This window comes from Lampetra planeri, chromosome 3, assembly GCF_965212315.1.
Source record: "Lampetra planeri chromosome 3, kcLamPlan1.2.h2, whole genome shotgun sequence".
Classification (NCBI taxonomy): Eukaryota; Metazoa; Chordata; class Hyperoartia; order Petromyzontiformes; family Petromyzontidae; genus Lampetra; species Lampetra planeri.
In genome coordinates, this window is record NC_136109.1 from 10053304 (window position 1) to 10070448 (window position 17145).

The 17145-nt window shown below is 44.3% G+C and overlaps 1 protein-coding gene across 1 annotated transcript in view; it reads left to right on the plus strand.

The window, feature by feature from the left end:
- LOC144717272 (kinesin-like protein KIF2A) overlaps positions 1-17145 on the plus strand; it is a 51225-nt gene that overhangs the window by 699 nt on the left and 33381 nt on the right. Inside the window, exons 2-5 of the mRNA XM_078592688.1 lie at positions 9268-9365; positions 10341-10496; positions 12918-12972; positions 16258-16422. Coding sequence (XP_078448814.1) covers positions 9268-9365; positions 10341-10496; positions 12918-12972; positions 16258-16422 — 474 coding nt within the window. The remainder of the gene's footprint in view (positions 1-9267; positions 9366-10340; positions 10497-12917; positions 12973-16257; positions 16423-17145) is intronic.

Genomic DNA, 17145 nt, shown 5'->3' on the forward strand with positions numbered 1-17145 from the left:
GTTCCGTGTCAAAGTGAACATCTCCAGATGGTACTTTGACATGGCACTGAGAGGCATTGGAGTGGTATTCAGTCGCACGAGGAAGACCTCAATCCAGATGTTGATGATTCGACTTAGTACTTGGAAGTAAAAGAATGGGAATAGGTTATTGTATTCTAGATTTGAGGTTTTCGTGGCTGCAAGGATCCAATACTCTATGGTTCATTCGGTAAAGTCATAGCAAGATCCTGTGGTTGTTCTAGATTTGAAGTTTTCGTGGCCGCAAGGATCAATATTCTTTGGTTCTTTCGGTAAAGTCACAGCAAGATGCTGTGGTTGTCCCACCTGATGAAGGACGTTTGTGTTGCGGCCGAAACGTCGTGGTTTAATTTACTTTATTTTATACCTACGTGACTTTATCGAAAGAACCTAAGAGTAACACAATTTTCGTTCCTGGGTACTAAGTGTTTCTTTAATTTATTATGCCTAAAAAAGTATAGAAAATGGCTATGCCACACAAACTTTGCTTTTGTGACCAGCGCTTTATGTGAACGAAAGCCACAAATGCACAAGTTTTCTCATAGAAAATTTGTAAATTGGACATTGTGGCGGTACCATGTCCGTGATGCAGTCATTTTTTGTCTTATTTTTGGTTACATTTTTTGTTTGCATTCCGACCGCAGGTATTGTGGGCAATGCAAACATGACTCCTTGTAAAAAAGGTGTCAGTTTTGTTGCCAGATTAAAAGGTAAAATTTTTTTTATCATATTTTGCTACTGGCAAAGGAGGTTCCAATGGTGTTATTCTTTGTCCTTTCGGGAAAGTCACGTAGTTAGAAAATAAAGATTAATAAAAAATTACAAATAAATTGAAAATGATAAAAGCTAAAAACCTTAGAAGCAGTTGCATTTTGAGGCTTGCCCCCCCCCCCCCTCTTCTCTCCGCCTGATGAAGACCGCTTGTGTTGCGATCGAAACGTCGTGGGTTTTTTGCTTTTATTATTTTCAATTTTAAAATTGAATAAAAAATGTTTATTTATCTACGTGACTTTACCGAAACAATCGAAAATATTAATCCCTGCATTCACGAAAGTTTAAAGTCAATTCATTCTTGGTTTGAAACTTTCGTGACTGATGACGACCGCTTGTGTTGCGATCGAAACGTCGTGAATTGTTTTAAGTTTATTTCTAACTACGTGACTTTACCGAAAGAACCAAAGTTGTATAAAAATTCATTTTTAGTCTGTGTTGATGGTCAGCGATGCGGCAATCGAATCATCTCGACGAGCTGTGCACGATGCACTGTTAAAATAGTAGTAGGTTTTTACCCTTTTAAACTGGTACAAAACTGACACCTTTATACAAGGCATCATGTTTGCAATAACCTCAACACAAGAAGTCAAAATGCAAACAAAAAGAAACAACTCTGATGAGGATAATGATGGAGACTAGGCTCTATAATAATGGAGACTAGGCTCTAAAGAAAGCTGTCTCGGGTGTGGACCAATCAACTTCAATGATTTTTTTTATGCTAATGTTTGACGTTTCAACGTCGAGGAGTGTGGCACTGATTTCGGATTGATTGCTACCCCAGTCACGGAGTTAAGTAATACCCCTGGGAAAAAATATTGTCCCATAAATACAATATTTAATTGCCTCGGTCATTTTTATGATTTGGTACCCCCAGAAGAATTAATTAGTGAGTAAAAAAGTATAACCCGTAAAAACAAAGTTTTTCACTATAAATCCTTTATAATTTATATGCGTGGCGGCTAGAGTCCTCTCGTCCTCTGGCTTGAGATGGCTGCCACCTATGGGTCAGATGATTGCATTGCACCATTAAGCAATTGGTAATTAAATATAATATTTTTGTCCTAAAAAGTGTAAAATTTTGGAAAAAAAATTTCACGAACATTAATTGTCACGCACAACGAGTCTGTGTGCAAAATGTCAGCTCGATTGGATCACGGGAAGTGGGTTAAAAAACGACCGAAAGATTTGCACGGTCCTAAGCAAGCAAGCGTACTTAATATAAAGGATTTAAAAAAACAATGTTGTGCTGTACTATTCTCTCACGTCTATGCTCCTCACTGTCACCAGCGTGGTGACGTATCGTCATTGCCCCCTTCACGACCTGTACCGCCGTGGGGGAGACCCTTGCCCTGCTAACGGTGGATTTATACGCGTCTGTAAAATTATTTTTTAAACACATCCTACAGAGCTAACGTGGTAACAATTATTAAATGAGCGCTCTTCATATCACAAACACCGTAATTGGGCTCTTTAACTTTTATAGAGATGCGGTGTCGTTCACCACACGGCACAATTGCTGGAACCTAAATTTTGACTGAAAGCTTTCGTGACTGCAGGAATTCATATTCTTGGTTCTTTCGGTAAAGAAAAATACATTGAAAATAAAAGCAAAAAGCCACAATAAAAATAGTTAAATAAAATTTTATTGCAAATAAAAAAAGCTTTTATTCTTCTTATTTAGGTTTTTTGCTTGTATTATTTTCAATTTATTTTTAATTAAATTCTATTATTTTTTTTATTTTCTATCGAAGTGACTTTACCGAAAAAACCAAGAACATGTACTGGAACCTGTTCTCTGCGCGAACCCAAGACAAAGATCCTGGATCGGATGGCACAAATAATTGTGCATTGAATCAAGCAACCATTTAGTGTGGGAAGAGGCAACAATTCCATGACCGACCTTAGGGGGTCTGAACTGGGTTGACAGGAGGGTCCTGTTATACTGGTAGGAACCACCTGGTTACACAAGCCCACAGGGGATTATTGTGTCCGTCCGTCGTGCATACAAAAATTGGAGGGGTGGGGCTGGGTGGAGAGGGGAGGGTGGGGAGGGGCTGGGTGGGGATGGGAGGGGCTGGGTGGGGAGGGTGGGGAGGGGCTGGGTGGGGAGGAGCTGGGTGGGGAGGGGCTGGGTGGGGAGCGTGGGGAGGGGCTGGGTGGGGAGCGTGGGGAGAGGCTGGGTGGGGAGGGTGGGGAGGGGCTGGGTGGGGAGGGGCTGGGTGGGGAGGGGCTGGGTGGGGAGGGTGGGGAGGGGCTGGTCACCCCGTGGTGCCCTTATAAAACTCAACGTTTAACCTACTCACGCCGGCTTGTGCCCGCCCTCACAGTCGGCCATATTTTCGGAATACACCACGCCGCCGTTGACCCTGGCCATTGACCGAGCAAACCAACGTTCCTACCAGCTCCCTCCGCAGGAATGCGTTTGGATGGGTATCATAGCTGTCACCCCATACGGGTTACCTCTGTTATTCTTGTACAGGGGAAATTGAGTTTTCAGGTCCATACGGCGTACAGCCGTTTCAATATGGGCAAAAGCATTTTTTTGTTTCTTTGTTTGTGATTTTCTCCCTTATGATGGGACTTTGTAGGATGAACGTTGAGATTTATAAGGGCACGGGGTGACCAATAAGGTCTAAATTGGTCTGTAATAATGTAGGCACTGATGAGGGTTTGACGGGTATGTATCAGAATTTTACGAGATATGCTAGTTAATGTTGTTTTCCTTGAACCGAGGAAGCTTATATTAGCAGTAACTTGAGCGATTACCTTTCTGTGGCGTGTACCCATTTGTTATCGCTTGGTGGACAGGTGGGGTTGGTTGGAGGGGGAGCTTAAGAAGCCTGGCCATTGTGTTTTTTTACACATTACACTTTTTTTTATTTAACTCCCTCTGTTGTTGTTGTCTTATCCTCAAATCTTGTAACTCAATTTTAACCCACTTCCCAATATGGTATCTACTGCAAACTTCGTATACTTATGTCATACTGATGACAATACCATATTCTATCATAAAAAACCATGTATTTTAAAACATTCTTTTTTAGATGTTATGTTTCAGCTTGGGTCTAATTGTCCAGTCAACTGACGTTGGCTGTAACTGACCACGGCCTCTTACGTTGTGGCAAGCTTCGGGGCCACTTCCTGGAGTCATGGAGTTCTTCCATTACGAGTACATTTCATTAAAGTGTTTTTTTATATTACTTATTTACTGTTGCGCTGATAGAGCGATGGTATACGCACCGTGGTCGAGTGTGCTAAATCATCACATAACGGTAGCATGATAGTTGAGTTTAATGTGCCATAGGAATGTGGAATTTTGACCCGTGATGAGAGAGTGAGTCTCGTTGCCTCGTACGAAGGAAGCTACCTACTTCTCTTGTGCTGACAACATGGGGCTGCATACGTGTACTATGAAGAAGGACCATTGCCTGAAACATCACCTATCATATAGTTTGTTTTAATCATGACACGATATTGATGGCGACACAATTGGAAATTAGTTTTGGAGATAACGGGGAAAATGTGTGTCCTGGAGTTCTGCCTTTGTGTACATTATTGTCCATGGGCGTCATTAAAATGAATAAAGCAATACTAACTTACTGCCCTTAGTCAATTCACTGCTGGATGAAGACATTCCCATCCAGTGTCAGTTGTAGGTGTTGTTTGACCATATCTAATTTTTTTTTACCAGGTAAGGCCCACTGAGCCATAGAGCTATTTTTAAATCCTTTATATTAAGTTTACTAGCTTGCTTGCGCGCGCTTATGACCGTGCAAATATTTCGGTCGTTTTTTAACCCACTTCCCGTGATCCAATCGAGCTGACATTTTGCACACAGACTCGTTGTGCGTGACAATTTATTTTAGTGAAAAAGAATTCAAAATATTTCCACTTTTTAGGAAAAAGGAAAATTTCATATTTAATTAAAAATACCAATGTGATAAAAATGAAACTCTTACTCAAGAAAAACAGAAATAAATAATAAAATAAAACCGCTGCCACGCATATAAAGGATTTATAGTGAAAAACTTTGTTTTTACGGGTTAATTTTTTCAGACACGAACTGGCCGCATGATAAATCAACGAAGTGACTTACCATTGTCGAAATGTATAGCAGCCGAATAGTCCTTGCAGGTGGTCACCTTGCTAGTCGAGGCATGTTGGTGAGGTCGGGTGGGTAGGAGGCAAGCGTGTCGTACTACTGGTTTAGACGTCACTTTTCACCAATGTTAGCCATTCCCTGGGATCGATTGGGGTCTGGTGGGTTCACGGCGCACGTGTGCCTCCTAACCACTGCACCCACCGGTGTACACAAAGCACTTCGTGGCTTCTGGCGTGCGAGCCCCTCTGAGTCTACATCTCCTTCGGGAGCAGAATTACATAACTGGGGTTGCCCATGGAAACTTGAGGCAGTCTCTGCCGTTATTGACCACAGAACAGATGCACCAAGCCAAGACCGTCTTCACCAGCGCTCTTGCACACAGTGGATTTGGTTACGTACGGTGCAAAATAAGTTCATAAATACATTGTCCTCATTGTTGCGTTCGATGGACAAACGGAGCCACGATCAGGACCGGAGGGGTAAGTTGTTTTTTAACGGCCATTGTTGTTGCCGATTTTAAATATTGAATGTGGCCGTAGCAACATATTTGGCCGGCAAATCTGTGGACTAATTGCCGGTTTAAAGTGAGATAACAGAGAAAAAAAAAACTATCACCATGCTCATTCGAGTGCAGTGCTGTTCTCTAGCTCCGTGTTAGGAATCCCACACTTATGGCATGGACTGCTTTCTCTCCTTTTACATGGACGCAGCAGCTGATGCTCACTTTCTTGCATCGGTGTGGAGGAAACGCCACATTACCTTGATGGGGGCAATGTCACTTGATAATTCAACCGAGCAACCCTGTAAAGTGGTGACTTAACGCTTACCAGGTGGGGCTCCCAACATTGTTGTTGTTGATCGGAGTTAACCCTGGCTAGGATTTGACCGCAGAAAACCCTGGTCTCGTCTGGAATAACAACTTTGTCTTAATACCATATAAAATACTTGCTTCATCCAACACAAAATGCTCGCCTAAAGGTGTAAAATATACCATAATAATTTACCGTGATAACCAACATTGCCCAGAATGTGGTGAAACTACGGCATATCACACTGTGTAAGAGTCGCAAGAATCGTATCGTTTATGTTGCAAAAAATATATACCATGAATATTTGTTGCTCGTTACAATTATTACTTATTAAAGTTTATTATTACTTATTAAAGTTCACAATGATAATGAAAGTAAAATTAAATATCACCCATTCAATCCACACTTTGTAAAATGTGTTCTGGAGTAATTGACTGCATGATGGTTGTATGAGATGTTAACTACCTCGCCTGGTGTACTGGAGGTCGTGGGTTCGATCCTGACCCCGACTCCTATGTATTTAGAGTTTGCATGTTCTCCCCGTGGTCGTGTCGATTTTTCTTCTTCGGGTCCTCTAGTTTTTACTTCCAGATTTAGAATCAACATGCGTTTTTTAGGGTATTTGGCCACTATACATTTCAACATCAGCCACTTTTTTAACTATCATATGTGGCCAGGTCGCTTCTGAAAAAGAGCTCGGTGAGCCTTACCTGGTAAAACAATACATCGTTTAGTTTTATGTTTAGACCACAACAACTCACTCTGCGGACGTGGTCAGCGACAGACTGCATCGCATTTTGTCGACGAGTATGCCCTGACCTATGACTCCGACGGTGGACTTGGGTCCGTCCCTCCGCGCTGCTGATGAAGCGGCTCTGTCACCCTTGCTCGGCGATACGAATGTACAATAATGATAAAAAAAAATCAAATCGTCCATGTTGTTTTCGCCCAATACAAACCTTCGCATTAAGGGACCTGGGGCGGGCAAAGCCACGGTCGCGGTGACACGAAGCAGCATCGCTCGTGCCGTCTCCATGGCTGCGTTCGTTTTGGGGGGTCCTTAGAGTGGCTGCTCATGCGACGTCATCTTTGAAGGCCTCCCTTTTAATGTACCGGTAATCTCTCTACTGTCCGATTCGTGACGTTGTTGCTGCCACAGCAGCAGTAAACCTGCTGTGAAATCTATTGACTTTTTATTTCCCCACCAAATCTTGTCCCGCTTTTGGTATCCTAAGACGAAGAATCCATTGGGAACTCTTGCCGCTTTGCCAGTTTCGCAATGTGATATTTCAATTCTCACCATGGACCCGTCTGTCTGTCTATGTATGTATGTTGAACTTCTTTCGCACCGTGTATTAGCCAATCGTGCTAATTGGAGGTGCGGGACAATCGTCGGAGTCTAATGTCTCGTGCTGTGGTTTCTTAACCTGGGGTCCACACATCCCTGGGGGTGTGAGATGCCCTTTTTGGGGGTGTGAGACATGGCCAGATTTTTGTTAAAGGTAAATAATCGAAACGCAAATTCAGCACAGGCATGTAAGTACTACTTTGCTTCATAAAACATATGTACAGTGATCCCTCGTTTATCGCGGTTAATGGGGACCGGAACCCCTCGCGATAGGTGAAAATCCGTGAAGTAGGATTGCCCCCCTAGGAATTTCCGTATATGTGTGTGTGTGGGTACCAGAATGTTTAAAATATGTATATTTATACTTTATATATATATTTTACTTAAATCTATTTAATTATAAAACCTTAATATTATACATTCACTCTCTCTCTCATATGATACGTATTATGGTGTTCTACACTCACCAATGCCAGTAGTATCTTGAGACTTGACTCCAGTAATGACAACGACGACGATGACAATGACGACGATGACAGACCTGTGCAGTTCGATGAATGTGATGATGAATGATGATGATGATGGTGTTACTGCACAGGTATAATGAGGCCTTTAAATCAGTTCGAAAAATCCGCGATGCACTGATGCCGCGAAACTTGAACCGCGAAGTGGCGAGGGATTACTGTAATAATATAGGTTTTTGGGTCAGATCGCGTTATTTATAAATGTGTCGTAACCCTCCACCACCCGACACGGCCAAACGGTAAAAAATGTGTCACGTTTTTCAAAGGACAAAATAATTCACTTCTTTAGCCCACCGGTGTGCTGAAGAGAGAATCAACAGCATTTTCTGACCCAAACCCTATATTATGAATAATATTGGTCGCGAAAGCCTACGTGTTTATTAACATACATTTTATTACAACTGAGAACCAAATGGGGTTCAAGGCTGCAGTAAAGGTTAAGAGCTGCTGGTCTATAGACTCCATCGGAGCCAGATTTGTGAATGTTATAAACTAGAAACTCTGCACATTCGTCAATAGCACCATATAAAAATGGGAAAGGTGACATTTTGGGCAATGGACCATCTTCATAGCACGTTAACATATTGAGTTTGTGTTCTATGAAGAAGGCTCGTTGCCTGAAATATCACCTATTATGTTTTTTTACTTTTAAGACTGTTGATGAATGTGAATTTTGTTGGGTGCTTGTGCACCACTGCCAACAGAGCATCGGCAAATAATTTGCTTTAAACTTCATCAGAGACTGGTTTGTTCGTCAAATGTATTGGTTTAGAGGCCCTATCGGAGACTGATCTGCCAGCTTGCTACCTAAATACCACCCCACAGACCACTCTTGCGGAATCTATTGGAGACTTTTGAGTCTACCTTGGTCTATTGTCTTAAGGACCCAATCAATATGTTTTGTTGTGCATCTTCCTGTAGCTGGCATTGATATCACATTTATCCCTCTATTTAAGAACGAAACAAGAGGATTTCTCCACATCTGGTGAAGTTGTACCATTGGAACCTCCTTTGCAAGTAGCAAAATATGATAATTGGTTTTTTACCCTTTTATCTGGCAACAAAACTGACACCTTTTTTACAAGGAGTCATGTTTGCATTGGCCACAATACCTGCGGTTGGAATACTCTGGATGGTGCATTGTCTTTGAGTTGTGCGCCTTTTGGCGTCATCTGGTCCAACACCATGTGAGACTAGGCTCTAAGAAAAGCTGTCTCGCGTGTGGACCAATCCATTTCAAGGACAGTGCATACATCATCAGAGTTGTGTTTTTTGTTTGCATTCCGACCGCAGGTATTGTGGTCAATGCAAACATGACTCCTTGTAAAAAAAAAAGGTGTCAGTTTTGTTGCCAGATAAAAGGGTAAAAAACCAATTATCATATTTTGTTGTAATTACTGGTGAAACGTCATACTCTAGTTGTAAATGTTGTGGCTTTACTCTCCAACACACCTGTATGCTGTACTAGTAACGGGATAGGCATGTTTTGTTTATGTGGCAAACCTTACTAATTGGCTGTGTTGGGTGGTGGCAGGTTTAAAGACACATTTATATTTACGCCATCTAAGCCCATAAAAAGCCCTCTGGATAATATTGGTTGCGAAAGCCTACGTGTTAAACTGCTTTGCTTTGATTGAAAGGACCGCGTATTTGGAACTCGACGGCGTTGCCGTGTCCCGTCTCCTGTTGCAGGCCGTGTGCATGAGGCCACCGTGATGGGGATAGATGCGATCCACAATATTGTGAAGATGGAGTGGATGGATTTGGATGATCAAGGCCGCTGCAAGGAGGTGAGCAACGGCATGGCCTTGTCTTCCAACATTGTACTGGTCTTGCGTCCTGCTGTTTATACTTCTTCTACCCGGATCTCCTTCTGTCCCCATCTTCTATCTGTCTCAGACTTCATTTTTAATCCTTGTGATTTATTTTCTTCGTTTGTTTGCTGTCTATTTCTCTCCTCTGCTCCCAGCCTCCTGTGCGCTCCTGCATCTCGTTCATGTCCTTTTATAATTTTGTCGCTCCTTTTCCGCCGTGTCAAGTTCCCCTCCATGTCTCATCCTCTCCATATCTCTCGTTGAATAATCTCTGGATTTTCAGCATCTCCTTGTTTTCTATGTCCCACCCTTTCACCGTTTCTTGGTTCCCGTATTCCTACAATCTTCCTGGCTCGCATTGTCCTCCTGCATGGGGATCCCCCCCCCTCCCCCCGCCGTCTCCAAATCGCTCCATATTTATAAACTTCTTCCTTGGCTTCCCCCTTGTGTGCTTTTGGTGTTTAGTTTATTTTTAAATCCTTTATATTAAGTTCACTTGCTTGCTTGCGCGCTTACGACCGTGCAAATCTTTTAGTCGTTTTTTAACCCACTTCCGTGATCCAATCGAGCTGACATTTTGCACACAGACTCGTTGTGCATGACAATTTATTTTCGTGAAATTTTTTTTCCAAAATGTTACACTTTTTAGGAAAAAATTTATTATATTTAATTACCAATTGCTTAATGGTGGCAGGCAATCATCTGACCTATAGGTGGCAGCCATCTCAAGCCAGAGGACGAGAGGACTCTAGCCGCCACGCATATAAAGGATTTATAGTGAAAAACTTTGTTTTTACGGGTTAATTTTTCCTCCCCTGCACCTCCGATTAGAACAGTTTACTATGTACGGTGCGAAAAAAGTTCTAGATACATACATTGGTGGATGATTGTGCTGAAATGTGCCTGTGCGTAACGGTGGGCGTGTATCCGTCCGTCTCCATGTGCGGGCAGTTCTCTCTCCAAGATATATACCGGCTGAACCCCAAGCTGGTGCTGGTGAAGGATTCGGACCTGATGCCTCCCCCTGCGCGACCCTCCGTTCCCGTGAAGTTACGACCGACGCCCTCGGTTGCAAACGCACGTGTCATGCGTGGGTCCGACTGCTCGGTAAGGAATTTCGGTGTTCTCAATTCAGATCACGAATGACGAATTGAAATTGCCAAGTGGCAGCATGATTGATTTTCGTGGAATAATACGTAGCTTGAAAGTCGCCTCCTAAAATGAACGGTGAATAGGTGACGTCTTTCTGTTGGTGGTCCTGAATTGTTGGGTCCGGATTTCTCCCGAAGGGCAATCATTCCTGGTAGGTCTCTCCATATGCGTGCTGTGTTGTAACTCACCAAAGTGTTTTCGGGTTGCAGCGTGGGGTTCTACATTTGTCTGACGTTTTGTTCCACGGCCGGGGTGCATCTTTAGAAATTTGATTCTATTCAATCCCCGAATATACCGTAGAACTCCTCTTTAATGACTAATCACGTAACGACGGGCCTCCATAGAGCCCAATGTGTTCACTGACCGACCATTCCTCTTGTCAATGACGGGCTGTTGTAGGTACAGTAAATATGAATTACTGGATTGATTAACCACGTGTCTTTTTAAATCCTTTATATTAAGTTCGCTTGCTTGCTTGCTTGCTTACGACCGTGTAAATCTTTCGGTCGTTTTTTAACCCACTTCCCGTGATCCAATCTAGCTGACATTTTGCACACAGACTCGTTGTGCGTGACAATTAATTTTCATGAAAATTTGTTTCCAAAATTTTACACTGTTTAGGGTAATTTTTTAAAATATTTAATTACCAATTGCTTAATAGTGGCAGACAATCATCTGACCCATAGGTGGCAGCCATCTCAAGCCAGAGGACGAGAGGACTCTAGCCGCCCGTTTCATGATGACGCAAATGTTGACTAACCACATGGCATGAAATCCCTGCCCCCACGTTGTACAGTGGAGACTATTTATAGAGCAGTTAAATTGAAGCCGCCAGGTTCTTGAAAGTGGTAAAACGGGTCAACGCTAGTGCCCTCGGGAATATACGGGGCATGTCAAGAGGTGATCTTACATATAAAGGATTTATAGTGAAAAACTTAGTTTTTACGGGTTAATTTTTTAAGATTATGTATTGTTAGAATATTTATGTTTTAATTAATATCCATTGTTTAAATATTTTAAAGTAAGCTATTTGGGTGAAAAAGGGTAACTTTTGATGCTATCAGAACGAATTAAGCCTTTAATGTGTATTTCCTTTACTCGCTTAATGACCATATCGCTTAACGATCGGTTTTGTGGAGCCAATTACCGAGGGGCATCTACTGTAGTGTATGTATGTTTAACTTCTTTCGCACCGTACGTGGTCAACCGTGCTAATCGGAGGTGCAAATAATTATCAGGCGTCCTGCCGAACAAGACGGTGTTCAACCTGAATACATCGGAGAGCTGTAGGGCCTATCATTGGTCACATATTCGAATTAATAGGGTCTTTAAAAAAATTAACCCGTAAAAACAAAGTTTTTTACTATAAATCCTTTATATGCGTGGCATCGGTTTTATTTTATTATTCATTTCTATTTTTCTTGAGTGAGAGTTTCATTTTTATCACATTGGTATTTTAAATTAAATATGAAATTTTTTTTTTCGTAATGTGGAACATTTTGGAAATATTTTTTCACGAAAATAAATTGTCACGCACAACGAGTCTGTGTGCAAAATGTCAGCTCGATTGGATCACGGGAAGTGGGTTAAAAAACGACCGAAAGATTTGCACGGTCGTAAGCGCGCAAGCAAGCAAACAAGTGAACTTAATATAAAGGATTTTAAAAAACTGTATTCCGTTTTGACTGCAATTACAAGATGCTGTTGACTAATTCCAAGTAGTACTAGTTTTATTGGCCCCAAAGGGATCATTTGATGGAGGGATACTCTGAATTAGTTTATTTAATTACATTTAAAAGTACAATTGGTCATCTTTCAGTGGTTATTAAAGGTTTCATATCGTCATCATAAAAAAGTCCCTCCCATGCCATCGACCATCCCACACAGTCCTGCAACATCGCATCGGCACGCAACTGTTCTCTCACGAATGCATGTAGCCCATTTGTCTATCCACTGCTGGATGACTGCCTCCCCCAGTGCCTTTTGGGTCACGGTGGTGGTTTTTGACGTGAATTCACCACGCTCGCCTTTCTGGGTTAGTGAAGGTGGTGGGGTGCATTGACGTGGGGCGCATGGACGCCACAGTACAGCAATAGATGTTGCCACACAGCTGCCCACTGCACAATGTATGAACAATTTTTTTTACAGGTAGGAACAACAGTTCCACACTGCCCACCAAGGATTATTTGTCTGTCTGTCGTGCATAGCCACGCCCTCGATTTGTATTTCATAGAGCGCTTCGGGCGGGCTCAGCACCACGTGACGCGCCGCCCCACGCAGCTTGCGCCGCGTGACACGGATCGCACGAATGCGCCGTCCAACCAAGTTCCTACCTGCCCACTCTGAAGGAATGTGTTGCTTGTCTTCCACTCCCAGGTCGGGAACAGCGTCGTCGGGCTGAAGCAAGAGCCTCTGCCTCAAAGGAGTGACTGTAAGACATTGCGCCAGAGAACGACATGGCAAGCAGGGACGGCATACTCGATGCAACCAGGAATAATCACAATACCTTGCTGATCTCGTCACAGAGCATAAACCATGACGCGAACTCTGGTCATTCTTGCGGTGGCTTTTGGCGAGACATAGAACAAAGACGGTCACCGCATCTAAATGCGCTTCTGTGGCTATCCGGAACGCTCTTCCTTCCGACATTAGGAAGCCACCGGACCTATGCACTTTAAAATGCTAGATTTAAAACGAATTTCTTTAGAACTGCTTTTTTGTGTTTAGTTGCCCTTCCCCCGTCCCTCCGATTTGGCACGGTTAGCTACATACGGTGCAAAAGAAGTTCAACGTTTGTCCATGCATACGGGAGAGCAGGTTACCGAGACAAGTAGTGGAGACTTTGTGGGTCTGGGTAGCAGTGTGCATATAATACCGGGACCTGTTCGATGGAAGTTGAGATCTTATTTTGTTAGCAAGGTGTGTTTTGTTTATAAACTACGCATCCCATTTTTGAAGGATAGAGCGGTGAACTTTAACGTTGAGAGACAGGTGTTTGGGGCAGGGGTGTAATGTATGTTACTGCACATGCCAAGATGACTTGAAGAGACCAACTGGAATAGAAGCATCTGCCACGTTAATATTATTGCCATGGCCCATGATTGTCATGGTAAAGGCAACTTTTGGGAGGTTCGGTGTGAAACGTGATAAGAAAGTCTTGTAGTTGTGATTGGGAATAGGAGGTTGCGGTGGGTGGAACATGCGTACAGGATGGAGGGGAGGGCAGGCTACTCAGAGGTATTGGAGTGGTATTCAGTCGCACGAGGAAGACATCAATCCAGATGTTGATGATTAGACTTAGAGTACATAGAAGTAAAAAAATGGGAATAGGTTATTTTCATTGGTGATTCTACTGATGAATTCATGTTCAAAAGTGGTATTGGAAAACCTGTAATTTAAATGTGAATATCATTGAGCTTGTGCATTTCAAGCTTAATTTCACACGTTCTAGACACCAGAGACAAACACGTTAAAATGATGATGTTACAAACACATTTAGCTGGAGTAGGAGTGAATGGTTGTCTTTTCCGAGTGGTTTTGATGAGTCCGAAAACTGAAAATCCAATTTGCAGGAATGTTGGTTGAGTTGCGGATAAGCTAAGAGGCACAGATGTAAAAATTTAGATTTTAAATGTGAACGTGACCCACAATCCCCACCCACCCCTTTCCTGAAAGTGAAACCGCTCCTCGTGGCTGCACCGCCGAAGTTGCGAGTGCGGACACTGGTGTTGCAGCGTGCCCGGGCAGGCCACAAGTGGCCCCCTGAGTGTTTCGCTTGAGTTGGCCGCTCCTTCTGTGTAGGGCCGTGGGCCGGGGGGCGGTGGTAGGTGAGGCACAGGGAGAACCTCGGTGCTCCGACACATCCTCGCTGTGTTTCCGTCCGATACGATGCTTTGAATTTTGGAGGATGGCGGGCAGGCGGCCGGGGCTAAAGCCTCGCCCAGCTGCTTGTTTTTTTGAGGGACGCTTGGTTTTGGAGCTGCTCTCAAGCTGCTTACGTTGTCCCCGTCGTCAAGTGGCCCCGAGGTCCTTTGTTAAGCTCGGGCAAGAGGGAAAATTCTTTAAGAAAATAAATGATTGGTGTTGGTTGGGTGGCTCTCGCGGGATGCTGTGTCGGAACGCTGCACCAGCAGCACCATGGACGTCAGTGGCGCTAGCAGTGGAGTGAGTAAACAGGCCAGTGCATCTGTCGGGGGAGCCCAATGCTGGAGGAAAAAGAGGTGGGGGGGGCGGGGAATGGGAAACAGGAGACCCCATTTCATTCTTTGTACCAGGACCCATGTCAATCGTGCTGCGCCGCTGACATTGTAGATTATTGAAGAGCTGCTGTGGTGGTGGACGGACTGCCACTTGGGGTGGGGGGGTGCTGATGCCAGTATCAGGACAATGAGTCCCCAAGCCCAGGTGCTGTTTCTGTAAAGGTAGTCTGTGCATACAGGGACTCCTCTATATTATTGGTTCTTTCCCTTCTACGTGACTTTACCGAAAGAACCAAGAATATGAATCCCTGCAATCACGAAAGCTTTAAATCAAAGACTCCTCTACTTATGAACATTCGACTTGCGAACTTTCAGAGCTACGAACGAACCTGTCCGTATGTCCAGTTACCTGTTCGGACCAAGAAGTAGTAAGTTCAACCGCCGCGCAATAGGTGACGGTGGTGGCATCTACATCTGCAGAACGTGAATAACCAGTGGCATCTACATCTACAGGAGATTATGCAACCTTTAAATCTATTCGCCGTGTTTAGTGTACAGGCCGTACACCATGTTTGGACTTGCGAACAAATCGTCTTGCAAACAGACCTCTGGAACGTAACTCGTTTGTAAGTAGAGGAGTTCCTGTATTGAAAGACACGGCCGCGCCCAGCACCTTTTGGAGAGGTTAGCTTTTCAGCCTGGAGTTCGAGTGTCTTAAGATGGCCATGTCAGTCTAAAAGGTAAAAAAAATGATTCCGCACATGTTTATCCAAATTTGGTTGTATTTTAACCGTTTCGTTCAGAGTTGGGCCATCGTGTGTGTGTGTGTGTTCTTGCATTGCCTTGGGGAGCAGGTGGAGGGTTCAGTGGCTGTTGTTGCATTGTGCTGTGATTTTGGCAAACCAAATTCAATTCCTCACCCTCCCAGCAGTGACGCTTGGTATCAGAATCTATCCTGGGACAAGCCAGTTCGGTTTAGCCTTGTGACCACACGTACGTGCGTGTCTGCATTATGGCTGTGTACACATATATCCATGACAACATGGGTGTGTGTTGTGTCAAGGACCTTGTATGCTTATATTTGTGTGCGTGTTTAATGGATTTGTGTGCGTCATGAGCCCCTATGCGTGTTCACATAGGTGTATATGCGTTTTGTTTCTCATAATATCTGCATGAGTGGATGTGTGCATAATGAAGCCAAGTGTTTGTACGTGTGTTTTGTAACTTTATTTGAGCTAAAATGCAGCAAGTTTGCACAGCCGGTGCATCTGCTTGTCATCTCAATCAACCCATGGCACCTGGGTCTGTCCCGTGACCACCTGTCATAAAGTTTTCGGCACTTCACATAGCCTCAAAGTGCAGCTGGCCTGGCATAGGCACCGTGGTGACGTCACCGCCACTTGATGGCGAATGGCGGCGGGTGTTGTCATCGTATGTGTGTGTGGATGTGTATTAACAGGTCCATGTACAGTGTAGATGTGTGTGTCATTGGCCCACGTGTGTCTGCGCTGTGTCAGTGGTCAGCCGACTTCCAGTTCCACGAGCTCATTCTGACTCCACCACCAGCACCCTACAGCTGGGCACCCTCCCTGAACACCCAGCCCCGGCGTTGCCCGCTGCCCATGATGGCGCCGCCGCTGCCACCACCACCACGACCACCACCACCACTACGGGCAATGCAGGTTCGCTTCATCGCCGTGTGTGGTGTAGAGTCGTGTCGCGTCGTTCAACCCGTGGTGCGGTTGGTTGCGATCCCCCTTGACACATGCCATTGCACGTGCATGATGCTCGCCTTGCCCTGCCACGGGGTGGCTCGCAGGGGAAAGTGCAGCTAATAGGGTGCCGATCTGTTTATGGGGATTTGTTTACGAGCGTTGTCTTCTTGTGTACATGAATTTCCTCTGTGCGCTCGGGTTTCCTTCCACATGCAAAGTGACTTGATAGAAACTCCTTTGGTGGTGGCGGTAGCTATCCGAGCGCGTGGGCAGTGTATCTGCACCCGAGACTCACGGGGCTGTAGGGGGCTCCAGGCGCCGGCCGGTCTATAAAGGTGGGGGAAATTGGACAGGCCGCCTAGTTTCGTTCGCTGCGCCAGGGCCCATGCCAACTCTGTAATGCCTCAGTCTCCTGCGCAAAGCACCGATACCTTAGAAGTCCCTGTTTGTCGTCCGTCATGTGTTCGCCAAGCTGCATCGGCTTCCAGTCGCCGAATGAGTACAGGTAGTCCCCGAGTTACGACGGTCCGACTTACGAAATTTCGATCTTGCGAGATGGCGATAGCGATACGAGAATTGCCATCAACAACCTAACATTGTTCAAGTGTGCAGACGAAGGACATAATCTTGGTGAGTACAGTACAATATGATACGTTACGATACGTTCAATGCATGTATGATACGTAGCTT